This window comes from Eleutherodactylus coqui, chromosome 2 (genome assembly GCF_035609145.1).
Source record: "Eleutherodactylus coqui strain aEleCoq1 chromosome 2, aEleCoq1.hap1, whole genome shotgun sequence".
Lineage (NCBI taxonomy): Eukaryota > Metazoa > Chordata > Amphibia > Anura > Eleutherodactylidae > Eleutherodactylus > Eleutherodactylus coqui.
Window position 1 is genome coordinate 185972434 of NC_089838.1, and position 19305 is coordinate 185991738.

Genomic DNA, 19305 nt, shown 5'->3' on the forward strand with positions numbered 1-19305 from the left:
CGGGATTACCGCCCGCACTCAGGGTACACAATGGGATTAGCCTGCTATAAATAGTAGCGTTCATCCACTGAGCCAGCCCCGGACAATGTCGCCGCCTTGATGACGTCACGCGACTCGCTCCTCCTACTCCAGCGCTACATCCAATGGGTGGAACTGACCACTCCCACAGTGGGTGTGTCCGGTGACGTGTCTGGGTGGGGCCGTGTTCCCTGTGAGATGCGGAAGTTGGCCCCCAGCAGTGAGGCGGGAGGACCGGAAGACGCTGTGAGGAGTGGGGATGTCCGGCTGGGGCAGCGCGGTGCCCGGGACTCCAGGAGTGACACGGGACTGAAGACGCCGCAGAGAGTCGCCCGGGGTCGAGTCTTGCTCCAGCTATGAGTGAGTGCTGGGGAACAGTTGTGGTAGAGGCGGGTGGTCGCTGCTGTGACCGGAGGGGCGAGGTGTTGGCACCGACACCTGACAGGAGCTGGGGACGTCCGCGGCTCTCCTCCCCTCCGTGGAAGGAGGGGCGCGCGGCTCTCCAGTGTGGAGGTAGTGGTTGCCATGGTAATCTGACTTGTTGTCATTGTGCGCAGTAGTTAGTTCTGTGAGGTGTCCGGGGCCGAGCGCTCAGTCCTTATTGTTCTGGATGGAGGCAGCTATACCCTGACTGATGTGCTGGTGGTCCTGGACGCGGGCAGACACTGGTCCTAGACTGACAGAGGACTGTTATCCGTCCATTCACTGTACCCAGAGCTCTGCCATACTATCCCTGCCCCCTCACTCTGAAGGTCTCTTCTGCCATGTAGTGCAGATCCCTGTCTGATGCTTAACAGGCATCATCTTCATGCTGCTTTCACTGTGCTATCAATCCTATGATAAATTGGTTGGAGGCTGTACCATCTCTGCTTGTTAGGGATACAACTATCAGTACCTTCTATTGTCTATCAGCTACAGGTGATAAGTATACAGTCAGGAGGATGAGCTGTGATCTGCTCTATTATGACTGTGTGACAGGGAGTGTATGTGTTCCTCTTATAGTAGCTTCTGTGGTGTGGCCATATAATGGTGTCACACGGGTATTATGGTAGCTGAGAAACCGACTAGTTTCAGAATACACAAACCTAAGGAACTCTGAGCTGGTGAGAGTTGAGACTTCATGACTACCTGAAGAGGAAAAGGTTAGGAGTAACTAACCAGGGTAATACTAGTGTGTCTGTCTGTATGTGTGTGTATATATAATTTATATTTTATCATTTTTTTAGGAAGGGGGGTGTTGTGTATATAAGGAATGAAAAAAAACAACAACTTCACCGGAGTGATCCTTCAAGAATCTCTGTAGAGATCAGCAAGGCCTGGCAGCCCCTTGTCAGTAGTCTGACACTGCACATTCACACTGGAGTAGGGTGTAGTCCAGCTGTGACCTTTAGAGCAGGACCCCCTCTTTCCGGCTGCCCTTTATTGTAGGACCCCCTTCTCTTTGATGTCCATATGGTGTATTTAGATGCTATGTATAAATGGTATTGCACTTTACATGGTTTTAAAGCTTGATCTTTCTCCTTGGTGCTGGAGATCCATGGGGTCCTGTGGATGTGTCAGGTATTGTGCGTGCTGCCCATATAGCCATAGTACAGAGATCTTCAATTGGGGGGGCAGAACAAATGTAAAAACTATGTGAATACCCCTATAAAGGTAGTCTTCTACCAAACTGACTCCTTTTAGAAAAAGCATCTGAGACTACAAGGTGGATTTCACACAGGGGTAATTCAGTGTGCCGTAGTACGCAGCAAGTACACCATGACATCACATACTGGTTACGCATCGCCAATCACCATGCACTATCTTGGCGTGTATGCGCGTAATATGTACCAAAATAGAACATGCTGCACTCTTTATTGTGCGTGCATTTTGCGCAAAATGGGAGCCTATGGCAGATTGGTACTGTGTATTATGCGCGCAAAACCCGTGCATGAAATATGCTATCACCACACGCTTGTGTGAGGAACGGCTAAGTCACATCATTACATGATATTACACCCTACTCAAAGGCTTCCAAAAATCTCATTTGGCACTTGTCAATTTAAAACACGTGTTGTGTGCAAACTGGCATTTTATTGGCTGAGAAGGTGGGCCACAACGCTTTTTGGCAGTAGGATTGCTGCTTTCAGTTTCCCTCTATTGCCTGCTACAAAGGGCTGATCCCACACAAGACACGTCAGGTTAATTTAGACACAACGGTTATCACTCAAGTCGCTCAAAAGACATCTTTTGCATAAGTGTGTAAATGAAGGCTCACGCTGTATGCAGAAGACAAGCAGGACTGCTACCTTCTGCATACAGCTGTTGGTATACAGCTGAGCGCTCCGAGCAGGGTATGCAGAACACAGCTGGAGCGCTGTCTTCTTCATACTCCGGCTGTGCTCTCCGAGTGGGATACGTATCCCACTGAGAACTCAGTGTGCGGCACTGATAAGGCCCATTGTTCTGTCAGCTAGCTGAAAGACTACAATGAGCGATCGTTAACGAAAACTGCACGATGTCCGTGCAGTTAGGACCAACAATTCTCGCTCAAAAGACGGCTTTGAGCGATTTTTAAACGAGAATCGTTGGGTCTAAATGGGCCTTAATGCTCCATGTTTGAGTGCTTACTAGAGAACGGTTTGCCTGCAGAGATAACAGTTGACCACTAGAGGTGTCCAGATGGGACAACCCTTGTAAGATACATTGTACAAGTCACAACAGCCACGTAACCAATGTCTAAATGTTTCAACATAGTACACGCCTTTCGTGCTATTTTTACATCTGTTTTGGAGGTTCTGTATGGAGCCTCTGGTGCCGGCCTGGCCCAAAATAGTGCAGCATACTGTGCAATTTTATGGGGCAAAATGCCAAAGGGCATAATGTAACCTGGATTGACCCCATTACAGTCAATGAGGTCTGTCCAGCACTGTTCTTTTCCATCACCCAGCTATTTTCCTGTTCCCACGACGGAACAGGAATACTGAAAACCAAGCGCAAGTGTGAATGGAGCCTAAAACGTTGACTGTCTCACTCTTGGGCACATGCCAGATCTATGATGTGGTGCTGCTTTCATGTTATCGGAGTCTAGCACTCGGGTAGAACAGAGTAGGGAAAGTTGTGACATTCATGAAACTGACTGTAAAACTTGGTGCAGCTTGTCACAGGTTCTGGCCAGTCCGTTCCCATGGGTGCATCTGTCCAGCCCAGGCACTCAATGAACATCTATCTCTTGTTTCAGTTTAGTATTTATTTGTGTATTTTCTTACTGACTGTTGCTACATTCTGCTACTTGTCTCTTTCTGTATGTGCTGTGATCTACATCCTATAAATATCCCTCTCTTTCAGGGCTGGGCAGAGTTGGCGGTGAGCCATATCTTTACCATTAAGTAAGGTAGAATGTGTTCCTCATCCCACTAATGGTCCTGTGTGTTGTGTGATCACAGAACGTCTCCTTGTCCTACATAGTGATTGTCTTGTGCTGTGTGAAGCATCTGTCTGGTGACAATGAAGCATGGTCACAGAGCTTGCTCGGAGCCCTGCGCGGGCGATGACATCCCACAGACAAGTGAAGTTTTGTGTCCACTTGGAAATGGTCTTATTTTGAAGCTTCTCCATAACAATAGGGTTGCTGTCTGCCTAGTAAATAACCATCGTCTATGAGGATCTGTGTAACCATTTCAATGCCATGTTCATGCGTGTTTTCAGTTTTTGCTTTCTCGAGCTTAGAGCAGCGGCCCGCGGAAAGGTGTCATGCCAAAGCGAATACGTTTGCACTGAAATGACTTGTGTTTATTTGCACGGCTGTTGTGCCAATATCTGAGAAGCGCTCATTATACTGCATGTTTACTACATCTGAGTCTTTCATAGCATGGAATGACTGCTGTTTCTTGTCCCGTCTGCATCCAGTTTGACTCGTAGCATTTTTCTTGCCTGCAAGGATGTGGCTGAATAGTAGACTTTAATGCACTTTTGTTTGAACCTTTTTGGCTCATTTTTTTTTCTTGTTCCAGTGGTGTGGAAATTGCATGTAACAAAGTGTCATTGTTACTATCCTTGATGTCGTTGACAAGTGTGACAGAATGTCAGGCAAATGTATCAGAGCCAGCAGTGATGTCACACTGAGCGGTGTACTACAAGTATCAACGGGAATGAATGAAAAACTGCTGCATGCTATGTTGAGATGTGGCACTGGTCTGTTAGAAAAGGTCTTTTAGTTGACGGACTTTAGGGCCCCCTGTCTACAGCCATGACTGGATATCGCCAGCGATATACAGACTAGGGGGAAGTGCTGAGGTCTCAGCGGTGAGCCTATCTAATAGCATGCCACTATTTAGATCCCGCGAGTGGAGAATTGCTATGATTCTCCGCTCGTGGTCGCCGGCGCTGCGCTTTCCATAGCAACGCTATGGAAAGCTTCACACAGCGTGATCGGATCCTCGCCCGTGGACATGCAGCCTAAGGGCTCCTGTCCACGGGCGTAATTCCGCCAGCGGTAAATCGGTGGCGAATCACGCCGTCTGAAGGTTTCCATAGTGTTGCTATGGAAAGCGCAGCTCCCCTGTCCACGAGTGGAGAATCATTGTGATTCTCCACTTGCGGCCGGCAATTCGAAGCATGCTGCGAATTGCGGCGATTCTCTGCGGTCAGCCTATCTGTCAGATGGGCTGACAGCGGAAATCTGTCTGCCGGCTCCTGCTCCCGGGTGACAACTCCGCCACGGGATGCCGCAGTGCCCGTGGACAGGCAGCCTAAGGCCGCCTGCAGACGGGCGGGTCGGATTCGTCGGCGAAGATTCTCGCCGCGGGACCCGATCCGAGCGCCTGTAAAGAGCAGCACGTACTCACCCGCGGCTCCGGCTGTTTGATGTGCCGGCTTGCCTGGCAGCACGCGCAGACCTGAGCCGGCGGCCGGGCAGTGACGTTTCTGTGTGAGCCCCGCAGAGAAATAAAACATGACACGGTTTGTTTGCCGTGCGAGATTTCGCGCAGACAAACGGCGGCCGTCTGCTTAGGATTGCGTTTGCTAACGCAATCCTATGGCAGCTTCCAAAGGGAGGGAAATCCCACCGCAGAATTTCCGCCCGTCTGCATGCGGCCTAAGACAAATTTTTCAAATCTTGGCCTGGGAGTATGGAAATAGCAGAATGGGCTGTGCCAGGCTGCCTCTGGAACTCCTATTCACTTCTATGGGAGTTGAGCCAACGGTATAATTCAGCCCACACTTTCTGTAGCTTCCAACTACCTCCAGATGCCACATAGTCGTTCTGGAGGGGGGAGGGGAAGTAGGCCCTTTTCTTGAGATATGTGGGACCCACATCTATTGGTTGTCTTCTATGGGGTATCCTGTGGTTGTGCCATAAAAGTCCCGCATAGGAACACCCCTTTAATGTGAACCTGTCACCTCCCTACAGCCCTTTAAACAAAGTTATGGTGCTGTTAGTGTGTGTGTGTGTGTGTGTGTGTGTGTGTGTGTGTGTCAGACCTACTCGCCTGGTTCCCGTGCTGTCGGCTACCAAAGATCGCAGAACATCTGACTTTTCAAATTGGCATGCGCTCGCTGTCCCATAGACTTGTAGAAGAGTGCACGGCAATCTGAAGAGTCAGGTTTCTGTGTGGCACACAGTCTTCAGAGGGGACACTGCTGGGACCAGGTGAGTATTGGCCTTATGGCCGCCTGCACACGGGCGGAAATCCTGCGGCGGGATTTCTACCACTGAAAGCCTGCATAGGAGTGCATTACAATACGCACTCCTATGCAGACGGCCGCGCGAAATGTCGCGCCGCAAACAAACCGCAGCATGTCCTATTTCTGTGCGGGGATCGCAGAGCCTCGCACAGAAACGTCACTCACCCGGCCGCCGGCTCTGGTCTGCGCATGCGCTGGCAGCCGGCACATAAAAGAGCCGGGGCCGCCAGTCGCGGGTGAGTACGCGCTCCTCCCTGCAGGCGCTGGGGTCGGGTCCCGCGGCGAAAATTCTCGCCGCCGGATCCGACCCGCCTGTCTGCAGGCGGCCTATGTCCATGGCCGTACTGGTAAAAGCTGCAGCGGTTTACTGGTGTTTGTAAATACTGCCCATGCCGTCAGAGACCACGTGTGAGCAGTAAGTGTACTGTGCATGCCCACATATCATACGGTCATGCGTAGTGTGACTGTCTTTTTTTTTTTTTAATTCCCTGCTGTTTTTTTTTTTTTAATCAGGGGTTGCGTAATAAAATTGTCATCCATACGCAATGTATTGTGTATGGACAGCGTTCACATAGACTGCTCATACAAAAGGTACAAGTCTCACGTTGTGTGGTACGCAGAGAAATAGAGCATGCTGCCATCTATCTCTCGTGTGTATCTGCGCGCAGTGTTTACAAGCTTTCATTGACTCCATTCACTGTGTATTGCACGTGTAATAAGTGGTGGAAAAAAAACCCCACCCATGAATATGGGCCCTTAAATACAAAACCCGGCTGCCTGTCACATCCCCTAGTAGCACTAGAACTTGGTTTATGGCGCTGTAGTGAGGTGATGGCTTCCCTATAGGGTTATATTCACATGTCTTTGTTGCAATAACTCCTCCTTTGGAAGCGGCCAGCCAACAGCTAACTGAGGCCACCCTCTCAAACAGTGTCTGCAGAACGCTGTGAATTTGATTTTGCCGCGATTTTAGCGCTGGTTTTAACGCACTCCATGATTGTAATGAGGTACGTGGGGGTCACAGACGAGGCACAGGATCAGATTCCGTTGCAGGATCCCGCATGTGGATTCTGACCCGGTTGTGTGCGGGCGGCCTTAAGCTGGGTTCACACTGGGCAGATTCCGGGTGGAAATCTCGCAGTCTGGCCACAGTCAAAAACCGTGAGATTTCCTCCAGAATCCGTTGCTTCAAAACCTGCAGCACTTAGCCGCGGGTTCTGAAGCGGCCTGGCCACTTGCTTTTCTGTTGCACCCATAGAGGAGAGTGTGGCTGCAGGAGAAGAAAAAGATGCTGCAGCTGGCAAATCCACGCTGCAGCGCCGGCTTCTACCGGCTTTGCCGCGGCAGATTCGCTGTCCCATGTCAACAAGATTTCTGAGAAATCTCGTCCACATGGCTGGCTAATGCCCGGATTAGCGGCCGCAGGTAGATTTGCTGCTAGAGTTGCTGATGTGAAATTCCAGAAGGAATTTTCGCGGCAAATCTGCCCAGTGTGAACCCAGCCTTACTGTGTAACTGCAATACTATGTGGCACAGTAACGGGGTTTACGGGTCCAACAGTCACCAATCTATGACGTATGGCATGCAGGGGCAGACCGCAGGGTCAGCCTATTTCTTGCTCCCCGGGTCCTGAACTTGTTCAAGATGGAACCCAAATGGCAACTTGCATGGCTTGGCACGTCCCAACACACTTCGCTGCCATCACTGACCATTTCTTACAGGTAGGTCAGCCACCTCTGTTTCCACCAGCTGACACACAACACACTTCGGGGTTATGGATCGCTCTAAAAAGGGTTAGCAGTACGTGCTCCCAAGGGGGAGCTCCAGTAGGGCAGCTATGGCCGCCATGTTTCATATCATGAATGTACCAAACCAGTGGATACCAAACATGATATACGACAGATGATTAGCTTTGTAGGTATATGATTCCAGGATCGCACGGTGACTGGAGTAAGTGCACTATGTCAGTGGTACAGGCACAGTTTTTAACATATAATTGCAGTTGAGCTAGGACAGTTGAATGACCCATAATCTCCATTATAGATTTTCTTTGTACCCTCACGGTGAAGGTAAATTGCAGTCAGCAAGTGTAGAGGATCCATATTGGAGGGGCAGGGAGACAATGGGATCTCCTGCAAATGCCCAACTTCATTATCCCTACAACAAAGGGCTTCCTTGCTGGTCCCAAAAGGAGCAAATTTGATCCAAGGCCCTTCTGGTACAGGTGTGAAAAGGGTAGTAGAATGAATATTGATGAGCTTGATTTGGAAGGAAATACACTTAAGCATTTACCTAGATGAACTCAACTTTCCCACAACCAAAAAGGTGGCAAATTGACATGCAAAGATGGGTGACAATCTACCAACATCATTTCATCACACTATGGTATTGCATTACGCTGTGTATTAAGGACGTGTAACAAGCATGTACTTAACAGGCAAACTACTATAGCAGCCCTTGGGGCCATTACAAGTCGCCAGGCTGCCATGACAGGCCACGTGGACAGCAACCCTATTAACTGTTTTCACACAGCTAAGTCCTGTCTTTGGGCGTTCCCTCAAACTTCTCATTTATAAGTTTCAATGGTGCCAGCAAAAGCACCGCATGGCGTGCGAGGTGCACGTGAGTGCAATGTGAGGTTTTCCTATGAAAACAATGGGAAAAGCTTGCCAATCTTACCGCGCCGCTGTCAGGTGCATCGGATGATCGCTACTTCACTGAAGCAGTATGAGGCGTTTTTGACATGAACGCCTCGCATCCTTGGAGAAATCGCATGTTCCCGAGCGCCATATCTGGCCTAGTTTCACAGTCTGGTATTGCACTCACCCGTGTGAAATTAGCCTCAACAGTTAACAACTCCATTAGAAGTTCTCTGATCGCGGCTGGTGTTGATTGTCAAACAGCTGCGATGTATGGAGTAGATTGGGGTCTGAGCTCACTCCATACACGGCATGTACTGTGGGCAGCTATTTGTGTCCCAACTACATGGGGTGTGTGCAATTAGGGTGTAAGTAGTTTATACACAAGTCTATTTAGGTGAACATTGGACTTGCATAATATGTAAAATTCTATACATATGGATGAAATAAAGAAATGCTAATTTATAAACTAGTAGATTTTACATTATTCCTCATAGCTGTTTGCCAAATGAGTTTAGAAGGCAGTTTTTATATAAATTATATCCAATGAAGCAAATAAATAAAATACAGGTCTGACACTAAATGGCCTTGTATATACTGGCTGGTCTCCTTGACTTGTTGGCTTGGCGTCTGGACTTTATACCTAGAGCTAATAAAGGCATCCCGAGCTGTCATGTTAAGGGCTTGCTGTGCGCGGGGCAGTACGTGTTTGTTCACACATTACAGAAATGTTATAGATTTTCCCAGCACATTACAAGAGACTTCGATCACAAGCTGCAGGAAACAATCCATAGTGTGAATTGGCCCACAGTGTGGCTTCTATATCTGCAGATTATCAATTCATGTTGTGGGCTTCACCTCTTCAAATGAGACTGAAATTCATGTCAAAATCCACATCCCGAAGAGATGTGTGTGTCTGTAAAAAAAAAAAAAAAAAAAAAAAAAAAAAAAAATATATATATATATATATATATTTTTATTATGAAAATGTGGTGGCCTGGAGAGCGCCTCTATATGTCTTGACCTGATGGACCTATAATGCTTCATAGATGGTGATAGTTGAAGCAGTCAGAGTGGTTTAGAAAGAGGAAAAACCCCGTCCCTATGTAGGGACATCAGATAGGAGCACCCATGAACTAAAGGCTGGGGAGCCAGGTAGGCACCCAGGACAAATAACAGTGGAAGTGGAAAGAAAGAAAAAATTCCTGCGCTCAGGGTAACCTCAGGACAGAACACCTTGTCAAAGGCCATACGTAGGTGTGGTCAAGTGCAATAACCTCTGAAATGAAGTGAAGAGACTTGTCAGTGATGACTTGAAAAAGTGGAGTTTTATTGAACAGGACAAAGTAGTGCAACGCGTTTCGGTGCTCTCATGGCTCCTTTCTCAAGCACAATACGACTGTTAGGCCTCCTTCCCACGAGCGTGACGGGCTCCGCAGCGTAATATTCCGCTGTGAAGCCCGTCACGGCGCCCCCCAGAGCCCCTATACTTACCTGCGGGAGATAGCGTGAAATCGCTTCCCCGCCCACCACCGCCGCGTCACCGCTCGTCACCGCCCACCGCTCTCGCGTCACCAGCCGTGTCACGTGACGCGGCCGGACCGCGTCATTTGGCGTCATATGACGCTCGGCGGTGGGCGGGAAAGCGTTTTTTCACGCTATCTCCCGCTGGTTACAGCGGGAGATAGCGTGAATGGACGGCTTCCATTGACTGCAATGGAAGCCGTCAGTGCGTACAGCCCGTCCTCACCCGCAGAAAATAGAGCATGCTGCGGGTGAGGACGGGAGAAATCGCGGTGCGTAATTCCGCGGTGGAATTACGCATCGTGAGCATGGAGCTATTAGGTTCAATAGAACCTAATAGCTGCGTGCAACGCAGCGGATTTTCGCCGCGAATTACGCGGCGGAAATCCGTTCGTGGGAAGGAGGCCTTAGAGTTGTAAAACCGCCAATCAGAATGATGGATGAGCTCTCTTGCCCTGTCGGATGCGGCTCCTATGCATGCCTTTCGCTTCGGATCTGTTGCATTATGCCTGAGGAAGAACCCTGAGTAGGTTGGAAAGCTCACTATAACATCATGTATTTTGGTTCGTTATTAAAAGGTATCATATCTACAAGATTACTTGGTTTCTCTAGTTGGGAACAATCACATTTTGCTCTAGTGGCTAACACCTTACCAAACCTTTTTCATTATACTGTATTAAATGTTTTGGTTTTGTTTTTGCATCACAAATAATGTTAAAAGCCCAAACTCCCAATAAACTATAATTCATGTCTTGTTATTGTGTTTCTTTATTACCTGTGTGTAATAATTCCTGATCGCTAAGCCAATAGGTGGCTTTTAGACAAATGTATCATACTTAACTGTCTAATACGGTATAGTGTGGACAGCGCCTTTGAAGGTCCTAGTTCATATGCAATAAAGTTCTCCAATCCTCCTAAAACACATCCGCAGCTGGAGAGCAGCACAAACAACTGAAAAAAATGTCCCCCAAACAAATAATGGGGGTAACAGACAAAGTTAGGAAAGAAGCTATGTGCTCAACTAGGAGAATGGAAGTAGAATAGTGGTTGTGAGTACTCACTCCAAGGGAAGGAGGTACCCCAATGTGCCAGGATTGGGGTGTCACCTCCTCCCTTAGAATCCCGGGATAGCCTGTAATCACTTGGGAGCTCGTCCTGGGTACGAAATAACCCTGTCCCACAGAGATATATTATTTCTTCTTATATGATCAATGTACACAGGTACAAGAAAAATGCCTCACGTGGAGGGTATAGCAACAGATGCAAACAGGTGCAATGCGTTTCTGTCAACAGTGGCCCTTAGCAAGCATAAATGATTGTCACGCCACAGCTACATATTGGACTATGACCACTTACCGAGTGTGCGGTCTCGCCAGAAACTCCATTGCCCCTGTGATGACCCAATCTATAGAGTATACTAGTAGCTTCTAACATGGCGTGCGTTCCAATGTGATGCAGTGATCTAACGACGCTTTCTCCCATGCTGCATCCTTTAAAAAGTCAAAAACTTTATTTAAAATTGTCATATGATATCTATAGGGCGTTCTAAATGTATAAAATGTAATAAATTATGTACATATTTATGTAAAAAGGTTTTAAGAGAATTCTTTATAAGAACATATGTCAACATTGGGGAAAGAGGCGGTAATATACTATAAGGCCTACAAACCCTACAACCCTAATTTCTCTGCAATTCAGGGGGATTCTATTTGCTCTGTATTACAAGATATACTCGATTTTACTCAAAAAATAACCTCAGCCCTATAAAATTGATGAAAGGAAAAATGTGTTCTTGCAATGAGAGGCCATTATAAACAGGAGGGGGGAGAGGAAAAAAGAAGAAAAAGATAATTTAAGAAGTAAAATGGGGGAAAGGATGGGAAGGGAGGGAAGAAAAAAAAAAGGGACTGTATACGAGAAATAATGCTAAATATCTTGAAATCACTCATACTTTTCCCAAAGTTTCATTAAGGCCAAAAGGAACAGGGGTGTTTAGTCTGAGAATCCAGAATATTTCCCTTGTTTTTAAATGACTAAAAGATTTAATGGAATGTTCCAATGGTGGTGGTTTTAGGTGTTTTACATCACAATTATGCTTTTCAAGGAAATGTCTGGATACGGTATGTTTAGTAAATTCCTTAAGTATGTTGTATTTATGGTTGTTCACACTACATCGGAGGGTATTTGTTGTGAGGCCTATATACCGTAGTTCGCAAGTGCATTCAATTAAGTAAATGACAAATTCCAAACCACAATTTAGAAACTCCTTTATCTTAATGGAATACCCTTGGTCTATAGTGATGTTCTTTCTTCCATGGCAGATTATTTTACAGCATTTACACCGGCTTCTGCCACACCTATAGACCCCAAATATTTTGGTCCTAGGGTTTATAGTGGAGGGTGTTTTTATCTTTACGGCCAGGAGGAGCCAGGATATTCTTTATGGAGCTATTTCTTCTAAATACCACCCTTGGGGTTGTCTCTATCTGGTCTCTCAAAAAAGGGTCACCTCCTAGAATCCCCCAGTGTTTGTTTAAAATGCTCTTGATTTGTTGGTGTTGACTACTGTATCTTTATTTCTGACAGTAGGTCTCTGTTCTTCTAGAGACTTTTTATAGGCCGATTCAATCAAAGGTATTGGATAACCTATGTCTTTAGGGCCACTGTCCACACAGCAAAACTGCACCACGGGAGCCGCCGCCGAATCTCCTCCGGTCAGCCCTATCTGATAGGCTGACCGCGGAGAATCGGGGCAATTCGCAGCATGCTGCGAATTGCCCACTGTGAGTGGAGAGTTGCAATGATTCTCCGCTCGTGGACAGTGTGGCAGCGCTTTCCATAGCAGTGTTATGGAAAGCTTCAGAGGGCGTGATTTGCCAGCGGTTTACCGACGGCGAAATCACGTTTTAGGACAGGCACCCTAAATCTTGTAATTGGGACCTCAGCTTGTTCCTTATATAATTCTTTAGTGGAACAGTTCCTCCTTATACGTTTAAATTGGCCATATGGTACATTACCTTGCCAGGGTTTTGCATGACAGCTGGAAAAGCTCAAAAAACTGTTCGTATCAGTTTTCTTGAAATTCGTTTTAGCGGTGACCTTCTCTCCAGTTTCTGAATGGAGTTCCAAATCCAAGAAAATAATTTATTTGTGGTACTTGTTAGCGTTAAATTCCAATTATTTTGTTTAAGTTGTGATACAAAAAGCTTGACATCTCCCATTCAATATAAAGATGTCATCAATGAAACGTCTGTAAAAGATAATCTGCTTATTCGTTAAAATATTCTCCTCAAACTCCCCCATAAAAATATTCGCGTAACTGGGGGTGAATTTTGTCCCCATTGCGGTCCCACACTTTTGAAGAACATTTTTTTTTTCGTATACAAAAGTTATTTTCTAAAACAAACCTAATGGCTTCCAGAATACATTTTCTCTGATGGGTAGGCATCAATGGGTCATTCATTAGACATCTTTCAACTGCCTCTAGCCCTGGGTGGTGTTCAATATCAGAATACAAGGAACAAACATCCAGAGAACACCACATAAATGTGTCCTCCCAAATCATACCATCCAAAAGGGTTAGAGATGACCTGTGTCTCGCAGGTACGAAGGGAGTTGTACCACATACCACTGAAGATGAGAATCTATGAATTGGGATAAAGCGCTCCGTTATTGAATTTATCCCTGCCACGATTGGCCGCACTGGGGGTTCCATAACATTCTTATGTATTTTAGGTAGATGGTAAAAATACGGAACTTCTGGATTGTGTATACAAATAAAATTATGCTCTTGTTTGGACAAACAATTGGTTTTAAGTGCTTCATCAATCATAGAGATTTTTACACTTTACTTTCTTGTCTGTATATCTAAACCTTCTTGAAAGTTCATGCTGCCAAACGTTGGTTGGCATGGTATCTGATCTTGAGCAGTCTTTGCCCCCCTGGCAAAATGCTTACTGGAGCAGTTGACTTGCTTTCCCACCGGCCTTATTGAAACCAGAGTACTCTTATCACAAGGAGTTACTACTGTTAATGTGGTGGTTATTGTATCATTCTGTTCTTCGAGGTAGACTTCACCAGCACACCTACATGATGGGCTTCTGTCTGACGTTAAGTCCAGCACCCCCCTGCCAAACTCTACATGCATACTTTCATATTTATTTCAATAGCCAACAGGTAAATCTCATCATAGCCAGCTGTCAGAACAGATCTATGCAGCAAGTAGAAGAGAACTGCTGCTGTCATGTAAAAGTTGGTATGGATGGGTATTTATCTGTACAGTCAAAGAAAAACATTATTCTGAATGCATGTCAATGGGGATGCGTTTTGCATATGATAAAAAAAATAAAATAAAACCAGTTTTGGTAAAATATGCCTACTGCTATGATATGGTAAAGGAACCAGTATGTACAGAATGTTAGCATAGCGTATAGTAATATAATCAGCTGATGCGTGTGTTTGTGGCCATCGCCATTACACTCTATGGGAGTTATGTAAAGCACAGTATAAGCACGTGGTGAGTCCTGCAGATGAGTCGGCACAAGTAACCGTCATTTCCAGTACAATGACTAGTGGACCCAGTCATGCAAAACAACACCTGCATGCGGTTCCTACCTACCATAGCTCAAAGCCTGACTACTCAGCTAGATTAGACCTGTAGCTAATACCTTTACGGTACAAATGTTGTAGTTCTGTGTTTTTCAGTATAAAGATAATTACTTATTTCTTGGCTTAGGTTATTTAATTACTAAAGTGCTGTGGTTCCCCTTAATATATTAATGGAAGATTTATATTTTATTTTTTTCTGCTTTATTTTCATTGCATACATCTATATTTTCTTTTAAGGAAGAAATATACAGATTCAAGTTTAACTGAAAACCTTCTGATAACTTGAAAAATTCTTTTAAATGGGTTGTACAAAGATTGCAAGCTATCCCCTATCTGCGGATCTCCAGAACAGGATTTCTGTGTCCTTTTTCTGCCTGTCAATTTGGGGGGGGGGGGGGTCGCTCATCCCACCCCTTCCCAGCAGTGACATGAAGGCAGTGCTGGCCAAGCATGTGCAGTTCAGGCTCCTCCTTCCTGGTGGGGAGGGGGTGAACTGTATCAAATTTAGGGTTTGGTGAGACTATCCTGGAGAAGGGCAAATTGGGACAGAAGGCTGTTTCAGAAAGTTTTCAATGTATTTTCTGTTTGAAGGCTAGCACCTGTGGAATTGATTCGGCCATGCACTGAAATCCACATGTTATATTTAAATATTTTTTATTAAACTCTTTTTCACATTACAAAAATAAACTGGAATATATTTGTTGTATTACAATGACATTAGGAGTATGAATGTTCAATAAAAGATGACAATTTTTCCTGAGAATTATTCCATATGACTCCTCTAATCCAGCTTAGATACATACATACCAAATGTCTCCCCTTATAAGATTCATCAGGGAGGATATTGGGAAAAGGGGGGCTGAAATCCACATGTTAAACATGCAGATCTTTCCTCTAAGGGTGGTCGGATCCCGCTGCGATGCGAGCTGTGCCCCTGCAATGACCCGCTGCTCACCTCCGGAATCTTCTCTCTGCTCTGCTATATGCCGGCTGGCGCACAGCTGCAGATGTGCAGTGCAGAGCTGCTGCATCAGCGTTGACGTTTCTGTGCAGGCATTTTTGAGGCTCGCATAGAAATAAGACATGCCGCAATTTGTTTACCATGTAAGTTTTCATTAATGCAATTCCATAGCAGCATGCACTACTGAAAATTCTGTGTGAAATCTTGCCATGGAATTTCCGCCAATGTGTATTCACCCTTACTTGAATAATTCCCTCTGTGATTTAGTGGACATAAGGGGGTTGTCTCACTTCTAGCTGTTTTGCTGCAGGAAGCACACAGCTCCATACACTGATTCCCACTCAGCCTGCAGTACCAATCTAGGCCACTACGCAGTGCACAGCACTGTCTGTTTCCTGGAGCAAAATGGCTAGAAGTGGACCCACCTCTTTTAAATGGACTTTCACCTATTAGAGGAAGACTGACTGCTTTTGTAACACTGTATTTCACTGCAGGGGAAACATCTTGTCAGATGAGGTTACCCCTACAAAATTAGCTGTTTGCATGGGCTGTTGGGAGCCGGATCTGTGACCATCACCAGTTTGTCACTGTGGATGCAAAATGAAAGGGGTCATCTCTGACAAAACAAACCCTTTTATGCAAAAGTAGTAGAAAATAAGCTGATAAAAAGTAAAAAAACAAAGATGCAGATATGAGGAATTGCATGGCAGGCTATCGCTGATCATTCTGAACTTTGTGTCCTCCATGACAAACCAAGTGTTGGCTCTGAGCTGCATGCCATGAAGCTAAAGGAGCAGAAAGTGATTTTTAATCTTTCCGCTCCTAACAGCTTGTAGTGCAGCTCAGATGGTGTAGAAGCAGAATAACCTCTCAGGTAAATGGATAAACCTCAGTGAGTGACACAAGGAAGGATGGAAGTGACTTCATAGGAAGGTCCACGGAGGACGACTCGCAGCTTTCACTTCAAACAAGAAAACACTACTTCCCCCATCTGTAGCAACTTTTTGGCTCTGAGCCTCTGTGGCCTGGAGGAGAAACGTTACAGTACATGGGTAGATAAGTCATGCTTTGCTTGAATTGTTTGTCGTGGCTCTTAAGGTTTGTGATAACACAAGATCTTCTGCAAGCGAACGTGATGGGATTGCAGAAAATGGAATGAAGAACAGATCCTAAAAATGAAATGTGATTGTGACTGAGATTTACTGGTGTTCTCATAAGACTCCTCGCTACGTAACCCAGTGACTACTACCGTATGCGCAATAATAAAGCTTTAGCACTTATGAGGTTGATATTAGAAGAAAAGTTTTTGCTCAGTTTGTGACAATGTTAAGTGTAATATATACAGATGGGATTTAAAAAGCCTCGTCTGCATGTAGTGGGGTGAAAAGGATGGCAATTATGAGGGAAGGTTTCCCTTTTTTTTTTTTTTTTTTTTTAAAAAAGCCAAAAAAAGTGGAAAAATACTGCTTCTTTCTCCCCCTGTCCCCCTACCGCATGCAGGACCTCTGGCACACCCAAAACAGCTTTGGGATTGTGTCACCCCCAGGCATCCTGTTGTGTCCAATCCAGCTGAACTGACGAAGGGGCTTATCCCCGAAACGCGTCTTCAATTGCTGGTTTTTATTTTGTGAAATAATAAAGTGCTTTCACCATCACATACTGGACCTTTTTATCTTCTAGTAGCTTAGAGGGTTGCACCCCCACACCAGTATTTTCCACATTCTTTTCGCTACACTCACGTCCACCCTGGTGGAGCGTCATCTGGTTGGCAGCGCCTCCATTATTTGAAATACTCCATCATTTGAAACACTTTGTACTCCAGAAATATTCCACCACCCTCACTGGCTCTTGCTCCACCCTCCTTTTTCATCTTTTACTCACGCTTTTCTTTTTAGAGAGTCTCCTGCCTGTGATGCCAAAGTAGACCCAATACCTAGTTCTGTTACCAGAAGTGTCTGTGTGTTGCCAGACTTAGGCTGCATTCACACAGGGCGGATTTGCCGCGGTTCTGCCGCAGCAGATCCGCCCGCGGCCGCTAATCTCGGGATTAGCCAGCCATGTGGACGAGGTTTCTCAGGATGGCTAATCTGCTGCGGTGAATCCGGCTGAAACCGCAGCCGCGGTTTCAAAAGAAGCAGCATGTCTGTTTACTTTAGTTTTTTTGTTTATTTATGTTACGGCCGCGCTCTCCTCTATGGGAGAGCCGGCCACAACGGAAAAGCATGCGGCCGGGCCGCTTCAAAGCCGCGGTGGTTATCCCGGCGGAAATCTCGCGGTTTTTGCTGCGGCCAAACCGCGAGATTTCCGACGAAAATATGCCCCGTGTGAACCCAGCCTAAGCGCCCACACAGTAGAAATGTTCTGCATGTAAATCTGCACATGTCATTGAGGGTTTTGGTGCAGAATTTCACTACCTACCAAAAATCTGCCAACTTTTCTGTGACCGCAAGACCAAAAATCCACAGCACGAGTAGATCCTGCTGAAAACTTCTTCCGCTGCGAGTGGGATTTAAACCGCCATTAAGATCATACGGAACGCTGCAGAATCTTAGTGTGCATTCCGCAGCTGAAATGCCACTGCAGCTTCCCCTTTGGGCCGTGTGTGTGTGTGTGTGTGTGTGTGTGTGTGTGTGTGTGTGTGTGTGTGTGTGTGTGTGTGTGTGTGTGTGTGTGTGTGTGTGTGTGTGTGTGTGTGTGTGTGTGTGTGTGTGTGTGTGTGTGTGTGTGTGTTGCAGATTTTCAATTTGATAGCAGTGGATGTTATCACTGAGGTAAGAAAGGATCAACATGTTGTGATCGTTCCTTTCCCCTAACTGCATATGGCAGAGACTTTAAGGCCAGTCCTGTAGTGTTCAGATTGCTGGTCGATCCTGTTGAACTGATATTTATCTTAGGACTTATATCGCAGCTGTATTTAATGCATCTGATAACACTGATTGGGCTAGTCTTGTTTAGAAAATGGAACATAATGGCGCACATTTACTCCCCCCGCCCCCCCCCCCCCCCCCCCCCTTTTTTCACGTGGACAAATCATCTGTATGAGAGAGAACACCCTAAACTGAGAATAGGATCATTGACAACTTTATCTGAATTTCTTTGAAGACATGGACAGCAATGCGCCTCCCTGTATAAATCCTTATTTGCTCAAGTGGTTTTTATCCTTTAAAAGATTGTAAGGCTGCTTTTTAACAAATGGCTGACCTGACAGCTGATTAACTTCACATAAAGCCTAACGGTGTCCCTGGAAAATGGCGGGTGCTGTGAATAACTTGGGCTATTGAGATTGAGAGCATCTGTGTAAAATGGGAGCCGGACAGCTTGTTTTGAGGTTGAGGACACAACTGTATATTCGCACAGAATTACACTGTAGGTAGTGTTCATCATCAATGGGGAACATTCATGTTCCTTTCCAACCACAGTTTCCATGTGTAAACACAGTTCTCCAACTTTGTGGTGTAAAGTCTTTCGTTTCCAGCTTCAACTGAAGGAGCTGAGAAATGCTTATATGTATTTTAACCTCTTACAGTTCAAAACAAGAAATGCAATTTATTAAACGGTTAATTTAATCACTAAGGGATCACATACGATTAGGATATGACATCACTTTCTGATAGGTGGGGGTCCAATTACTGAGACCCCCATTCCCCCATCAACCTTGATGGGTTTGCAATTTAAAGGGCCACTCCAGCGAAAACACATTCTTCCATGCCTGCCCCTGTCGCCTGACTTTGAAGTTTTTTTTTTTTTTTTTTACTTTTTCACATTTGCCCCATGATGCAATGAACCTAGCATTGGCTAGGGTTATACCGTTCTAGCTGCAGGTGGAGAGTTTATCACTACCTTCTATGGTCACCTAAATAAGCTACAGCCTATTGGTATACAGTTAGA

The 19305-nt window shown here is 45.8% G+C and overlaps 1 protein-coding gene across 1 annotated transcript in view; it reads left to right on the forward strand.

Annotated features, from left to right (window-relative positions):
• The first annotated feature begins 230 nt into the window (after positions 1-230).
• Positions 231-19305, forward strand: part of USP6NL (USP6 N-terminal like) — a 134660-nt gene continuing 115585 nt past the window's right edge. The window contains exon 1 of the mRNA XM_066592060.1: positions 231-378. Coding sequence (XP_066448157.1) covers positions 375-378 — 4 coding nt within the window. The 5' untranslated portion in view covers positions 231-374. The remainder of the gene's footprint in view (positions 379-19305) is intronic.